This window comes from Oncorhynchus nerka, unplaced genomic scaffold (assembly GCF_034236695.1).
Source record: "Oncorhynchus nerka isolate Pitt River unplaced genomic scaffold, Oner_Uvic_2.0 unplaced_scaffold_1073, whole genome shotgun sequence".
NCBI lineage: Eukaryota > Metazoa > Chordata > Actinopteri > Salmoniformes > Salmonidae > Oncorhynchus > Oncorhynchus nerka.
Window position 1 is genome coordinate 17835 of NW_027040243.1, and position 16843 is coordinate 34677.

A 16843-nucleotide genomic window follows, 5' to 3' on the forward strand; every position below is an offset into this window, starting at 1 on the left:
TTAACTACACTGATGTCTATCAGTCCTCTGTCTGATGTTAACTATACTGATGTCTATCAGTCCTCTGTCTGATGTTAACTACACTGATGTCTATCAGTCCTCTGGGTCTGATGTTAACTATACTGATGTCTATCAGTCCTCTGGGTCTGATGTTAACTACACTGATGTCTATCAATCCTCTGGGTCTGATGTTAACTACACTGATGTCTATCAGTCCTCTGTCTGATGTTAACTACACTGATGTCTATCAATCCTCTGGGTCTGATGTTAACTACACTGATGTCTATCAGTCCTCTGTCTGATGTTAACTATACTGATGTCTATCAGTCCTCTGGGTCTGATGTTAACTACACTATGATGTCTATATCAGTCCTCTGTCTGATGTTAACTATACTGATGTCTATCTATCAGTCCTCTGGGTCTGATGTTAACTACACTGATGTCTATCTATCAGTCCTCTGTCTGATGTTAACTACACTGATGTCTATCAGTCCTCTGGGTCTGATGTTAACTACACTGATGTCTATCTATCAGTCCTCTGGGTCTGATGTTAACTACACACTGATGTCTATCAGTCCTCTGGGTCTGATGTTAACTACACTGATGTCTATCAATCCTCTGGGTCTGATGTTAACTACACTGATGTCTATCAGTCCTCTGTCTGATGTTAACTACACTGATGTCTATCAATCCTCTGGGTCTGATGTTAACTACACTGATGTCTATCAGTCCTCTGTCTGCTGTTAACTACACTGATGTCTATCTATCAGTCCTCTGTCTGATGTTAACTACACTGATGTCTATCTCTACATCCCTCCCTCCCTCCTTGTCTCTCTCCATCTCTCTCTCTCCCTCCCTCCCTCCTTGTCTCTCTCCATCTCTCTCTCTCCCTCCCTCATTGTCTCTACATCTCTCTCTCTCTCTCTCTCTCTCTCTCTCTCTCTCTCTCTCCCTCCCCCTCTCTCTCCCTCCCCCTCTCTCTCCCTCCCTTCCTCCCTCTCTCTCTCTCTCTCCCCCGTCTCTCCCCCTCTCTCCCTCCCTCCCTCCTTGTCTCTACATCTCTCTCTCTCTCTCTCGCTCTCTCTCCCTCCCTCCCCGTCTCTCCCTCCCTCCCCCCTCTCTCTCCCTCCCACCCTCCCTCCCCCTCTCTCTCCCTCCCTCTCTCCCTCCCTCCCAGTCCCTCTCTCCCTCCCTCCCTCCCAGTCCCTCCCTCCCTCTCTCTCTCTCCCTCCCTCCTCCCTCCCCTCCTCTCCCTCCCTCTCTCTCTCCCTCCCTCCCTCCCTCTCTCCCTCCCCTCTCTCTCTCTCTCTCTCTCTCTCTCTGTCTCTGTCTCTCTCTCTCTCTCTCCCCCTCTCTCTCTCCCTCCTCTCTCTCCCCCCTCTCTCTCCCTCCCTCCCTCCCTCCCCTCTCTCTCACTCTCCCTCCCTCCCCGTCTCTCCCTCCCTCTCTCCCTCTCCCTCCCTCCCCGTCTCTCCCTCCCTGTGTCTCCGTCTCCAGGTGCGTTTCTCCTCCCAGTCTCTGTTTGACCACCTGATGCTGATTCAGCAGGATGCAGCAGCGCTGGGACAGTTTAGTGAAGCACTGCTGCACGTCTTCAGAGACAACCTGAGAAATGACAGGTACACAACACACACACACACACACACACACACACACTGCTGCACGTCTTCAGAGACAACCTGAGAAATGACAGGTGTACACACACACACACACACACACACACACACACACTGCTGCATGTCTTCAGAGACAACCTGAGAAATGACAGGTACACACACACACACACACACACACACACACACACACACACTGCATGTCACAGAGACACACTGCTGCATGTCTTCAGAGAAATGACAGGTACACAAACACACACACACACACACACACTGCTGCATGTCTTCAGAGACAACCTGAGAAATGACAGGTACACACACACACACACACTGCTGCATGTCTTCAGAGACAACCTGAGAAATGACAGGTGTACACACACACACACACACACACACACTGCTGCATGTCTTCAGAGACAACCTGAGAAATGACAGGTACACACACACACACACACTGCTGCATGTCTTCAGAGACAACCTGAGAAATGACAGGTACACACACACACACACACTGCTGCATGTCTTCAGAGACAACCTGAGAAATGACAAGTGTACACACACACACACACACACACCTTTGTATCCATGCTTACACACACTCTTTTCTCTCTTTCGGTTTTACAGTCACGTGGGGAGATTTAAATTGATAGTTAAAAAATAAACGTTTATTACACTGTCTCTCTCTCTAGTGTCAATCTCAATGAAACTAACCTGGTAAACTACAGAGGAAATGAAACTAGTGGTAAACTGTGTGTCCTGTGTCTCTGTGTAGGGTGTCTATCCCCTTCCTGAAGATGCTGGACCAGATGCTGGCTAGAGCCTGTGTGTAATGTGTGTGTGTCTCTGTGTAGGGTGTCTATCCCCTTCCTGAAGATGCTGGACCAGATGCTGGCTAGAGCCTGTGTGTAATGTGTGTGTGTGTCTCTGTGTAGGGTGTCTATCCCCTTCCTGAATATGCTGGACCAGATGCTGGCTAGAGCCTGTGTGTAATGTGTGTGTGTCTCTGTGTAGGGTGTCTATCCCCTTCCTGAAGATGCTGGACCAGATGCTGGCTAGAGCCTGTGTGTAATGTGTGTGTGTCTCTGTGTAGGGTGTCTATCCCCTTCCTGAAGATGCTGGACCAGATGCTGGCTAGAGCCTGTTTTGACACCTTCACTACAGACCAGGAGTGAGTGGGGTTCATGTTATAGACTGTTCTACTGATGCCTGTTAGGTAGGACTCAGTACTACTTCCTTATCTGGCAGAAACAGGACATTTCAAAGAGTTATAGTGTTGTGTATGTAGAATACATGAAGATATGGAATATAGTGGCTGATGGAATGAATAGACGCTACGCTAATCTGTTATTTGCTCTCTCTGCTCTTCTCTCTCTCCTCTGTCTCTCTGTTTCTCTCTCTTTTCTTCTCTGCTCTCTCTTTCTCTTGCCTCTATCCTCTTCTCTCTTTTTTCTTTCTCTTCTCTGCTCTCTTTCTCTTGCCTCTATCCTCTATTCTCTTCTCTCTCTTTCTCTTGCCTCTATCCCTCTCTCTCTCTCTCTCTCTCTCTCTCTCTCTCTCTCTCGCTCTCTGTAGTCATCAGTTCTGTGTGGACTTGTTGTCTCTCTGTAAGGAAGAGATTAAGAAGTCCAAGGACACTCAGAAGCTCCGCTCCGCCATCGCTGTGTGAGTGGGGTTTCTTTTACACACACTCTCTCCCCCTCACCCGAACCCTACTCCCCCTCACCCGAACCCTACTCCCCCTCACCCGAACCCTACTCTCTCTCACCCGAACCCTACTCTCTCTCACCCGAACCCTACTCTCTCTCACCCGAACCCTACTCTCTCTCACCCGAACCCTACTCCCCCTCACCCGAACCCTACTCTCTCTCACCCGAACCCTACTCCCCTCACCCGAACCCTACTCTCTCTCACCCGAACCCTACTCACTCTCACCCGAACCCTACTCTCTCTCACCCGAACCCTACTCCCCCTCACCCGAACCCTACTCTCTCTCACCCGAACCCTACTCTCTCTCACCCGAACCCTACTCCCCTCACCCGAACCCTACTCTCTCTCACCCGAACCCTACTCACTCTCACCCGAACCCTACTCACTCTCACCCGAACCCGAACCCTACTCTCTCTCACCCGAACCCTACTCTCTCTCACCCGAACCCTACTCCCCCTCACCCGAACCCTACTCTCTCTCACCCGAACCCTACTCACTCTCACCCGAACCCTACTCACTCTCACCCGAACCCGAACCCTACTCTCTCTCACCCGAACCCTACTCTCTCTCACCCGAACCCTACTCTCTCTCACCCGAACCCTACTCTCTCTCACCCGAACCCTACTCTCTCTCCCCTCCTGTAGGTTCTGTGGTCTGATCCAGTTCCAGGGAGAGGTCCGTAAGAAGGTTCTGTTCCAGCTGCTGCTGCTCCTCTGTCACCCCTTCCCTGTGGTGAGTTAGCTATCTCTCATATGTCTCTCTCTCTCTCATCTGTATCTCATCTGTATCTCATCTGTCTCATCTCTCTCTCTCTCTGCATCTCATCTCTGTCTCTGTCTCTCTCATCTCTGTCTCTCTCTCTCTCTCTCTCATCTCTCTCTCTCTGCATCTCATCTCTCTCTCTCATCTGTCTCTATGCCTCTCTCTCATCTGTCTCTCATCTGTCTCTCTCTCTGCCTCTCTCTCTCTCTCTCTCTCTGCCTCTCTCTCTGCCTCTCTCTCAATTTCAATGAAAGGGTTTTTATTGTCATGGGAAACATATGTTTACATTGCCAAAGCAAGTGAAATAAATCATAGACAAAAGTGAAATAAACAATAAAAAATGAACAGTGAACATTACACTCACAAGTTCCAAAAGAATAAAGACATTTCAGATGTCTTCATACAGTGTTGTAATGAGGTGCAAATAGTACAAAAACTGGTTGACCTTTTCTTGTGGCAACAGGTCACACATCTTGCTGCTGTGATGGCACACTGTGGTGTTTCACCCAGTAGATCACTTCCTTTTAGGTGGTTGTAGAATTTAGTGGGTATCGGCCTAATTCTGCTCTGCGTGCATTATTTGGTGTTTTACGTTGTACACTGAGGATATTTTTGCAGAATTTTTTCATGTGTTCTCGGGAAATGGTGTCTAGATGGAATTTGTATTTGTGGTCCTGGCGACTGGACCTTTTTTGGAACACCATTATTTTGGTCTTACTGAGATTTACTGTCAGGGCCCTGGTCTGACAGAATCTGTGCAGAAGATCTAGGTGCTGCTGTTGGCCCTCCTTGGTTGGGGACAGATCTAGGTGCTGCTGTAGGCCCTCCTTGGTTGGGGACAGATCTAGGTGCTGCTGAAGGCCCTCCTTGGTTGGTGACAGATCTAGGTGCTGCTGAAGGCTTTCCTTGGTTGGGGACAGATCTAGGTGCTGCTGTAGGCCCTCCTTGGTTGGTGACAGATCTAGGTGCTGCTGTAGGCTTTCCTTGGTTGGGGACAGATCTAGGTGCTGCTGTAGGCCCTCCTTGGTTGGGGACAGATCTAGGTGCTGCTGTTGGCCCTCCTTGGTTGGGGACAGATCTAGGTGCTGCTGTAGGCCCTCCTTGGTTGGGGACAGATCTAGGTGCTGCTGTTGGCCCTCCTTGGTTGGGGACAGATCTAGGTGCTGCTGTAGGCCCTCCTTGGTTGGGGACAGATCTAGGTGCTGCTGTTGGCCCTCCTTGCTCCTTGGTTGGGGACAGATCTAGGTGCTGCTGTAGGCCCTCCTTGGTTGGGGACAGATCTAGGTGCTGCTGTTGGCCCTCCTTGGTTGGGGACAGATCTAGGTGCTGCTGTTGGCCCTCCTTGGTTGGGGACAGATCTAGGTGCTGCTGTAGGCCCTCCTTGGTTGGGGACAGATCTAGGTGCTGCTGTTGGCCCTCCTTGGTTGGGGACAGATCTAGGTGCTGCTGTAGGCCCTCCTTGGTTGGGGACAGATCTAGGTGCTGCTGTTGGCCCTCCTTGGTTGGGGACAGATCTAGGTGCTGCTGTTGACCCTCCTTGGTTGGGGACAGATCTAGGTGCTGCTGTAGGCCCTCCTTGGTTGGGGACAGATCTAGGTGCTGCTGTTGACCCTCCTTGGTTGGGGACAGATCTAGGTGCTGCTGTTGGCCCTCCTTGGTTGGGGACAGATCTAGGTGCTGCTGTAGGCTTTCCTTGGTTGGGGACAGATCTAGGTGCTGCTGTAGGCCCTCCTTGGTTGGGGACAGATCTAGGTGCTGCTGTTGGCCCTCCTTGGTTGGGGACAGATCTAGGTGCTGCTGTAGGCCCTCCTTGGTTGGGGACAGATCTAGGTGCTGCTGTTGGCCCTCCTTGGTTGGGGACAGATATAGGTGCTGCTGTAGGCCCTCCTTGGTTGGGGACAGATCTAGGTGCTGCTGTTGGCCCTCCTTGGTTGGGGACAGATCTAGGTGCTGCTGTAGGCCCTCCTTGGTTGGGGACAGATCTAGGTGCTGCTGTTGGCCCTCCTTGGTTGGGGACAGATCTAGGTGCTGCTGTAGGCCCTCCTTGGTTGGGGACAGATCTAGGTGCTGCTGTTGGCCCTCCTTGGTTGGGGACAGATCTAGGTGCTGCTGTTGACCCTCCTTGGTTGGGGACAGATCTAGGTGCTGCTGTAGGCCCTCCTTGGTTGGGGACAGATCTAGGTGCTGCTGTTGACCCTCCTTGGTTGGGGACAGATCTAGGTGCTGCTGTTGGCCCTCCTTGGTTGGGGACAGATCTAGGTGCTGCTGTTGGCCCTCCTTGGTTGGGGACAGATCTAGGTGCTGCTGTAGGCCCTCCTTGGTTGGGGACAGATCTAGGTGCTGCTGTAGGCCCTCCTTGGTTGGGGACAGATCTAGGTGCTGCTGTTGGCCCTCCTTGGTTGGGGACAGATCTAGGTGCTGCTGTTGGCCCTCCTTGGTTGGGGACAGATCTAGGTGCTGCTGTTGGCCCTCCTTGGTTGGGGACAGATCTAGGTGCTGCTGTAGGCCCTCCTTGGTTGGGGACAGATCTAGGTGCTGCTGTTGGCCCTCCTTGGTTGGGGACAGAAGCACCAGATCATCAGCAGACATTTGACTTCGGATTCTAATCTCTTTCTCTCTTTCTCTTCACAGATCAGGAAGACCACAGCCAGCCAGGTGTAATCTCTCTTTCTCTCTCTCTTTCTGTCTTTCTCTTTCTCTCTCTTTCTCTTCACAGATCAGGAAGACCACAGCCAACCAGGTGTAATCTCTCTTTCTCTTTACAGATCAGGAAGACCACAGCCAGCCAGGTGTAATCTCTCTTTCTCTCTACAGATCAGGAAGACCACAGCCAGCCAGGTGTAATCTCTCTTTCTCTTTACAGATCAGGAAGACCACAGCCAGCCAGGTGTAATCTCTCTTTCTCTTCACAGATCAGGAAGACCACAGCCAACCAGGTGTAATCTCTCTTTCTCTTTACAGATCAGGAAGACCACAGCCAACCAGGTGTAATCTTTCTTTCTCTCTTTCTCTCTCTCTTTCTGTCTTTCTCTCTCTTTCTCTTCACAGATCAGGAAGACCACAGCCAGCCAGGTGTAATCTCTCTTTCTCTTTACTGATCAGGAAGACCACAGCCAGCCAGGTGTAATCTCTCTTTCTCTCTACAGATCAGGAAGACCACAGCCAGCCAGGTGTAATCTCTCTTTCTCTTTACAGATCTGGAAGACCACAGCCAGCCAGGTGTAATCTCTCTTTCTCTTTACAGATCAGGAAGACCACAGCCAGCCAGGTGTAATCTCTCTTTCTCTTTACTGATCAGGAAGACCACAGCCAGCCAGGTGTAATCTCTCTTTCTCTCTACAGATCAGGAAGACCACAGCCAGCCAGGTGTAATCTCTCTTTCTCTTTACTGATCAGGAAGACCACAGCCAACCAGGTGTAATCTCTCTTTCTCTCTACAGATCAGGAAGACCACAGCCAGCCAGGTGTAATCTCTCTTTCTCTCTACAGATCAGGAAGACCACAGCCAACCAGGTGTAATCTCTCTTTCTCTCTACAGATCAGGAAGACCACAGCCAGCCAGGTGTAATCTCTCTTTCTCTCTACAGATCAGGAAGACCACAGCCAGCCAGGTGTAATCTCTCTTTCTCTCTATCTCTCTACAGATCAGGAAGACCACAGCCAGCCAGGTGTAATCTCTCTATCTCTCTTTCTCTCTACAGATCAGGAAGACCACAGCCAGCCAGGTGTAATCTCTCTTTCTCTCTACAGATCAGGAAGACCACAGCCAGCCAGGTGTAATCTCTCTTTCTCTCTACAGATCAGGAAGACCACAGCCAACCAGGTGTAATCTCTCTTTCTCTCTACAGATCAGGAAGACCACAGCCAACCAGGTGTAATCTCTCTTTCTCTCTACAGATCAGGAAGACCACAGCCAGCCAGGTGTACGAGATGCTGCTGACCTACGACGATGTCATCGACCCTGACGTGATGGATGATGTCATGACGTCGCTGAGTGACACCAACTGGTCAGTGGAATCAGGACACAGGAACTCAATTAGTCCACAGCGCTGCGTTACGATTCTCCCCCCCTTCCCCAGGTGTCCATGTGCAACACCCCCGGTCACTAAGTTAATATGGTCTAAGCCCCCCTCTATCCTACACCCCAGGTCACTAAGTTAACAGGGTCTAAGCCCCCTCTATCCTACACCCCCTCTATCCTACACCCCCGGTCACTAAGTTAACATGGTGTAAAGCCCCCCTCTATCCTACACCCCCGGTCACTAAGTTAACAGGGTGTAAAGCCCCCCTCTATCCTACACCCCCGGTCACTAAGTTAACAGGGTGTAAAGCCCCCTCTATCCTACACCCCCGGTCACTAAGTTAACATGGTGTAAAGCCCCCCTCTATCCTACACCCCCGGTCACTAAGTTAACAGGGTGTAAGCCCACCTCTATCCTACACCCCCGGTCACTAAGTTAACAGGGTGTAAGCCCACCTCTATCCTACACCCCCGGTCACTAAGTTAACAGGGTGTAAGCCCCCCTCTATCCTACACCCCTGGTCACTAAGTTAACATGGTGTAAAGCCCCCCTCTATCCTACACCCCCGGTCACTAAGTTAACAGGGTCTATGCCCCCCTCTATCCTATGCTTTTAAATGCCGGAGAGGGACTGTGCAAATGCACACTTTAGGAAACATCTGGAGAATTGGGATGCAGGGTTTTAAGGACAGACCCTGGAACAGGTGCAGGGTTTTAAGGACAGACCCTGGAACAGGTGCAGGGTTTTAAGGACAGACCCTGGAACAGGTGCAGGGTTTTAAGGACAGACCCTGGAACAGGTGCAGGGTTTTAAGGACAGACCCTGGAACAGGTGCAGGGTTTTAAGGACAGACCCTGGAACAGGTGCAGGGTTTTAAGGACAGACCCTGGAACAGGTGCAGGGTTTTAAGGACAGACCCTGGAACAGGTGCAGGGTTTTAAGGACAGACCCTGGAACAGGTGCAGGGTTTTAAGGACAGACCCTGGAACAGGTGCAGGGTTTTAAGGACAGACCCTGGAACAGGTGCAGGGTTTTAAGGACAGACCCTGGAACAGGTGCAGGGTGAGCAGTGGACAGACTATTTTATCTCCTGCTGGGACTGCTGTTTATGTATTAAACTACTAAAGACCATTTCCAGAGAATGAGGCTTTCCCTTTTCTACGAACTGCTCATTGGTCACAGTATTTTCTAGAGGAGTCGGTCCTTCTGAAGGGTCAGTCCTGCTGTAGGGTCAGTCCTACTGTAGGGTCAGTCCTTCTGAAGGGTCAGTCCTGCTGTAGGGTCAGTCCTACTGTAGGGTCAGTCCTACTGTAGGGTCAGTCCTTCTGAAGGGTCAGTCCTGCTGTAGGGTCAGTCCTACTGTAGGGTCAGTCCTACTGTAGGGTCAGTGTTACTGTAGGGTCAGTCCTACTGTAGGGTCAGTCCTACTGTAGGGTCAGTCCTTCTGAAGGGTCAGTCCTGCTGTAGGGTCAGTCCTACTGTAGGGTCAGTCCTGCTGTAGGGTCAGTCCTACTGTAGGGTCAGTCCTACTGTAGGGTCAGTCCTACTGTAGGGTCAGTCCTTCTGAAGGGTCAGTCCTGCTGTAGGGTCAGTCCTACTGTAGGGTCAGTCCTACTGTAGGGTCAGTCCTTCTGAAGGGTCAGTCCTGCTGTAGGGTCAGTCCTACTGTAGGGTCAGTCCTGCTGTAGGGTCAGTCCTACTGTAGGGTCAGTCCTACTGTAGGGTCAGTCCTACTGTAGGGTCAGTCCTTCTGAAGGGTCAGTCCTGCTGTAGGGTCAGTCCTACTGTAGGGTCAGTCCTACTGTAGGGTCAGTCCTTCTGAAGGGTCAGTCCTTCTGAAGGGTCAGTCCTGCTGTAGGGTCAGTCCTACTGTAGGGTCAGTCCTACTGTAGGGTCATAGTTACTGTAGGGTCAGTCCTTCTGAAGGGTCAGTCCTGCTGTAGGGTCAGTCCTGCTGTAGGGTCAGTCCTACTGTAGGGTCAGTCCTACTGTAGGGTCATAGTTACTGTAGGGTCAGTCCTACTGTAGGGTCAGTCCTACTGTAGGGTCAGTCCTACTGTAGGGTCATAGTTACTGTAGGGTCAGTCCTACTGTAGGGTCAGTCCTACTGTAGGGTCAGTCCTTCTGTAGGGTCAGTCCTTCTGTAGGGTCAGTCCTACTGTAGGGTCAGTCCTACTGTAGGGTCAGTCCTACTGTAGGGTCAGTCCTACTGTAGGGTCATAGATACTGTAGGGTCATAGATACTGTAGGGTCAGTCCTACTGTAGGGTCAGTCCTACTGTAGGGTCAGTCCTACTTTAGGGTCATAGATACTGTAGGGTCATAGATACTGTAGTGCCGGTCCTACTGTAGGGTCAGTGTTACTGTAGGGTCAGTCCTACTGTAGGGTCAGTCCTACTGTAGGGTCAGTGGTACTGTAGGGTCAGTTCTACTGTAGGGTCAGTGTTACTCTAGGGCCAGTCCTACTGTAGTGTCGGTCCTACTGTAGGGTCGGTGTTACTGTAGTCAGTTACTGTAGGGTCAGTAGGGTCAGTCCTACTGTAGGGTCATAGATACTGTAGGGTCAGTCCTACTGTAGGGTCAGTGTTACTGTAGGGTCAGTCCTACTGTAGGGTCAGTCCTACTGTAGGGTCAGTGTTACTGTAGGGTCATAGATACTGTAGGGTCATAGACACTGTAGGGTCATAGACACTGTAGGGTCAGTCCTACTGTAGGGTCAGTGTTACTGTAGGGTCAGTCCTACTGTAGGGTCATAGATACTGTAGGGTCATAGATACTGTAGTGTCGGTCCTACTGTAGGGTCAGTGTTACTGTAGGGTCAGTCCTACTGTAGGGTCAGTCCTACTGTAGGGTCAGTGGTACTGTAGGGTCAGTCCTACTGTAGGGTCAGTCCTACTGTAGGGTCAGTGTTACTCTAGGGCCAGTCCTACTGTAGTGTCGGTCCTACTGTAGGGTCGGTGTTACTGTAGTCAGTTACTGTAGGGTCAGTAGGGTCAGTCCTACTGTAGGGTCGGTTCTACTGTAGGGTCGGTCCTACTGTAGGGTCGGTTCTACTGTAGGGTCGGTTCTACTGTAGGGTCGGTCCTACTGTAGGGTCGGTCCTACTGTAGGGTCAGTGTTACTGTAGGGTCAGTGTTACTGTAGGGTCGGTCCTACTGTAGGGTCAGTAGGGTCAGTCATGCTGTAGGGTCAGTCATGCTGTAGGGTCGGTCCTACTGTAGGGTCAGTAGGGTCAGTCATGCTGTAGGGTCAGTAGGGTCAGTCATGCTGTAGGGTCAGTCATGCTGTAGGGTCAGTAGGGTCAGTCCTACTGTAGGGTCAGTAGGGTCGGTCCTGCTGTAGGGTCGGTCCTGCTGTAGGGTCGGTCCTGCTGTAGGGTCGGTCCTGCTGTAGGGTCGGTCCTGCTGTAGGGTCAGTCTGTCATCTTCACGTTGTCCTCTCTGTATCCTCTGGTTTTAGGGAGGAGGATGTCGCCACGGTGAGGACCCACAGAAACCAGCTCTGTGATTGGCTAGGAGTACAGAAGCCCCAACTCGTTGCCAAGGTAACCATTTTGAGAACTGCTAATCAAAAAATGTGTTTTTTTGCGCGTGTGGATGGATGAATGAATCAATGATTGAATACTTTATTAGCCTAAAGGAAACAGATGTCTGGTCCTTTATGCCGTAAGTCAGGTGCTGCTGCAGGTTGCAGAATAACATTCATATCAGGGTTGTGATATAAAGAGGCTTGTCTGTCTGTTAGAGAGGTGTTCCTTATTAGACCCAGATGCTTGCCTTTCCTCTGCCTGCCAAACCTTGATTCACTTACTACTATTTACTATAGTCGAGAACGAGGTCTGTTCCGATAAGAGAAAACCTTTCAAAGATATGACCTTCGACTATTTATCAGAGTTTGTCTATGAAAAGAAACGACAATATTATCCACTTTTAGCTTCTTGACACACGTGATTAACTTCAATATTGTACTTATTCTCGTTTTTCTTTTTTTTACTCTCTGTTTTGTTCCATAGGGTCCTGTCCAGTAGGCCCGGGGGAAACTATTCTCAGCAGGAACTAAAGAACTGTAGCACAGGATCCTTCAGGATGGCATTCTGTGTGACGCATCACAAAGTACAGCTGCACTTCTAAAAGGTCACAGCCTTCAGTGATGTTCCAAGACCCACACACTTTGCTACAGTACATTCTAATTGGTATGCTAGTATGGTCATGAAATGTACGGTAGTCTGGGTTCATCTGGGATTCGTCTGTCTGTCTGTCGAACGTCTTTAAATGAGAATGTCCACTGCAAAAGTAAAAAAAAAGAACAAAAACAGTCTGTCAATAAACAAACAGAAACTGCATCATGATTTTCCCGTTTCCAATTTATTCATTTTTTTTAGAGAGGAAAAGATTGAGAAACACTGTCATGACAGACTTAAGGAGAGAGAGGGAGACCAGGAATATAGGATGAGGAATGAATGAAAGAGAGAGAGGGAGACCAGGAAAATAGGACGAGGAATGAAGGAGAGAGGGAGAACAAGAATATAGGATGAGGAATGAAAGAGAGAGAACAAGAATATAGGATCAGGAATGAAAGAGAGAGGAGGGAGAACAAGAATATAGGATGAGGAATGAAGGAGAGAGGGAGAACAAGAATATAGGATGAGGAATGAAAGAGAGAGTAGGGAGAACAAGAATATAGGATGAGGAATGAAAGAGAGAGAACAAGAATATAGGATGAGGAATGAAAGAGAGAGGAGGGAGAACAAGAATATAGGATGAGGAATGAAAGAGAGAGGAGGGAGAACAAGAATATAGGATGAGGAATGAAAGAGAGAGGACAAGAATATAGGATGGGGAATGAAAGAGAGAGGACAAGAATATAGGATGGGGAATGAAAGAGAGAGGAGGGAGAACAAGAATATAGGATGAGGAGGGAGGGAGAACAAGAATATAGGATGAGGAGGGAGGGAGAGGACAAGAATATAGGATGAGGAGGGAGGGAGAGAGAGAACAAGAATATAGGATGAGGAGGGAGGGAGAACCAGAATATAGGATGAGGAGGGAGGGAGAGAGAGAACAAGAATATAGGATGAGGAGGGAGGGAGGGAGAACAAGAATATAGGATGAGGAGGGAGGGAGAACAAGAATATAGGATGAGGAGGGAGGGAGGGAGGACAAGAATATAGGATGAGGAAGGAGGGAGAGGACAAGAATATAGGATGAGGAGGGAGCGAGAGAACAAGAATATAGGATGAGGAGGGAGGGAGAGGACAAGAATATAGGATGAGGAGGGAGGGAGAACCAGAATATAGGATGAGGAGGGAGGGAGAGAGAGAACAAGAATATAGGATGAGGAGGGAGGGAGGGAGAACAAGAATATAGGATGAGGAGGGAGGGAGAGGACAAGAATATAGGATGAGGAGGGAGGGAGAGAGAGAACAAGAATATAGGATGAGGAGGGAGGGAGAGAGAGAACAAGAATATAGGACGAGGAGGGAGGGAGAGAACAAGAATATAGGATGAGGAGGGAGAACAAGAATATAGGATGAGGAGGGAGGGAGAGAACAAGAATATAGGATGAGGAGGGAGGGAGAGAACAAGAATATAGGATGAGGAGGGAGGGAGAGAACAAGAATATAGGATGAGGAGGGAGGGAGAACAAGAATATAGGATGAGGAGGGAGGGAGAGAACAAGAATATAGGATGAGGAGGGAGGGAAGGAGGGAGGGAGAACAAGAATATAGGATGAGGAGGGAGGGAGAGAGAGAACAAGAATATAGGATGAGGAGGGAGGGAGAGGACAAGAATATAGGATGAGGAGGGAGGGAGAGGACAAGAATATAGGATGAGGAGGGAGGGAGAGGACAAGAATATAGGATGAGGAGGGAGAGAGAGAACAAGAATATAGGATGAGGAGGGAGGGAGAGAACAAGAATATAGGATGAGGAGGGAGGGCGGGAGGGAGAGAACAAGAATATAGGACGAGGAGGGAGGGAGAGAACAAGAATATAGGACGAGGAGGGAGGGAGAGAACAAGAATATAGGATGAGGAGGGAGAGAGAGAACAAGAATATAGGACGAGGAGGGAGGGAGAGAACAAGAATATAGGATGAGGAGGGAGGGAGAGGACAAGAATATAGGGAGGAGGGAGGGAGGAGGGAGGGAGGACAATAATATAGGATGAGGAGGGAGGGAGGGAGGGAGGGAGAGGACAAGAATATAGGATGAGGAGGGAGGGAGAGGACAAGAATATAGGATGAGGAGGGAGGGAGGGAGGGAGGGAGAGGACAAGAATATAGGATGAGGAGGGAGGAGGGAGAATATAGGATGAGGAGGGAGGGAGAGGACAAGAATATAGGATGAGGAGGGAGGGAGAGGACAAGAATATAGGATGAGGAGGGAGAGAGAGAACAAGAATATAGGATGAGGAGGGAGGGAGAGAACAAGAATATAGGATGAGGAGGGAGGGCGGGAGGGAGAGAACAAGAATATAGGACGAGGAGGGAGGGAGAGAACAAGAATATAGGACGAGGAGGGAGGGAGAGAACAAGAATATAGGATGAGGAGGGAGAGAGAGAACAAGAATATAGGACGAGGAGGGAGGGAGAGAACAAGAATATAGGATGAGGAGGGAGGGAGAGGACAAGAATATAGGACGAGGAGGGAGGGAGGGAGGGAGGGAGAGGACAAGAATATAGGATGAGGAGGGAGGGAGGGAGGGAGGGAGAGGACAAGAATATAGGATGAGGAGGGAGGGAGAGGACAAGAATATAGGACGAGGAGGGAGGGAGGGAGGGAGGGAGAGGACAAGAATATAGGATGAGGAGGGAGGGAGAGGACAAGAATATAGGACGAGGAGGGAGGGAGAGGAGATCCTAATAAAAAGAAAGCCTTTCAGCAGCCTTGCATTTCTGAGATAGCAGGGTGAGAGGGAATTTGCCTGTCAGCACATTTGATAGTGAGAATCTCTTCTCCCCCCCCCCTCCCCCCCCCCCACCCTCCCTTCTCTCCCACCCTGTCTCCTCTCCTCTGACATGCTACACATTCCGTAGTAGAGCAGTGATAATACCCCTTAAATACCCATTAAATCTGTACCTTCTGTCATCCAATCTGAGCCTGGCCAGCTGTAGACATGAGGAGTTTTCCCTCTGTGCTTATAGTTTCAACTGACAGGGACATGGAGTTTTCCCTCTGCTTATAGTTTCAACTGACAGGGACATGGAGTTTTCCCTCTGCTTAAAGTTTCAACTGACAGGGACATGGAGTTTTCCCTCTGCTTAAAGTTTCAACTGACAGAGACATGGAGTTTTCCCTCTGTGCTTATAGTTTCAACTGACAGGGACATGGAGTTTTCCCTCTGTGCTTATAGTTTCAACTGACAGGGGCATGGAGTTTTCCCTCTGTGCTTATAGTTTCAACTGACAGGGACATGGAGTTTTCCCTCTGCTTATAGTTTCAACTGACAGGGACATGGAGTTTTCCCTCTGCTTATAGTTTCAACTGACAGGGACATGGAGTTTTCCCTCTGTGCTTATAGTTTCAACTGACAGGGACATGGAGTTTTCCCTCTGCTTATATTTTCTTGTTGTGACAGGCTGCTAGTTGTTTTTAACCCAGGTTATCTATCTGTGGAAGTTACATCAACAAATCAGGCTCCTTCGTTGTGTTTGAAAGTCTTTTAGAGGAGGGTTGGGGGGGTGAGTGCCTTTGACGTTCATTCAGTCCATAGCTTGTATCTGCTGTGTTTTTGTCATTCGGTATCTAGGTACTTGTTGTGACAGGCTGCTAGTTGTTGTGTCTTTGAACGCTAGCTGTCCTTGTACGTAGCAAAACAACAAACAGAATGTTTCTTTGATTGTATTTGATTTGGGTTTTAGGACATTTTGTAAAAAAAAAAATGTATATACGAAAGTATTCGGCCCCCTTGAACTTTGCGACCTTTTGCCACATTTCAGGCTTCAAACATAAAGATATAAAACTGTATTTTTTTGTGAAGAATCAACAACAAGTGGGACACAATCATGAAGTGGAACGACATTTATTGGATATTTCAAACTTTTTTAACAAATCAAAAACTGAAAAATTGGGCGTGCAAAATTATTCAGCCCCCTTAAGTTAATACTTTGTAGCACCACCTTTTGCTGCGATTACAGCTGTAAGTCGCTTGGGGTATGTCTCTATCAGTTTTGCACATCGAGAGACTGACATTTTTTCCCCATTCCTTCTTGCAAAACAGCTCGAGCTCAGTGAGGTTTTTAATTTAATTTTACCTTTATTTTACTGGGCAAGTCAGTTAAGAACAAATTCTTATTTTCAATGACGGCCTAGGAACAGTGGGTTACCTGCCTGTTCAGGGGCAGAACGACAGATTTGTACCTTGTCAGCTCGGGGATTCGAACTTGCAACCTTTCGGTTAGTAGTCCAACGCTCTAACCACTAGGCTACCCTGCCGCCCCGGTTGGATGGAGAGCATTTGTGAACAGCAGTTTTCAGTTCTTTCCACAGATTCTTGATTGGATTCAGGTCTGGACTTTGACTTGGCCATTCTAACACCTGGATATGTTTATTTTTGAACCATTCCATTGTAGATTTAGCTTTATGTTTTGGATCATTGTCTTGTTGGAAGACAAATCTCCGTCCCAGTCTAAGGTCTTTTGCAGACTCCATCAGGTTTTCTTCCAGAATGGTCCTGTATTTGGCTCCATCCATCTTCCCATCAATTTTAACCATCTTCCCTGTCCCTGCTGAAGAAAAAC

The 16843-nt window shown here is 49.2% G+C and overlaps 1 protein-coding gene across 1 annotated transcript; it reads left to right on the forward strand.

Annotated features, from left to right (window-relative positions):
• The first annotated feature begins 1446 nt into the window (after positions 1-1446).
• Positions 1447-12445, forward strand: LOC115121869 (tubulin-specific chaperone D-like). The gene is made up of 7 exons (XM_065016232.1): positions 1447-1619; positions 2704-2781; positions 3186-3275; positions 3965-4052; positions 7980-8089; positions 11563-11647; positions 12116-12445. The coding sequence occupies exons 1-7, from the start codon at positions 1534-1536 to the stop codon at positions 12128-12130; spliced, it is 552 nt and encodes a 183-aa protein (XP_064872304.1). The 5' UTR covers positions 1447-1533; the 3' UTR covers positions 12131-12445.
• Positions 12446-16843: the final 4398 nt, after the last annotated feature.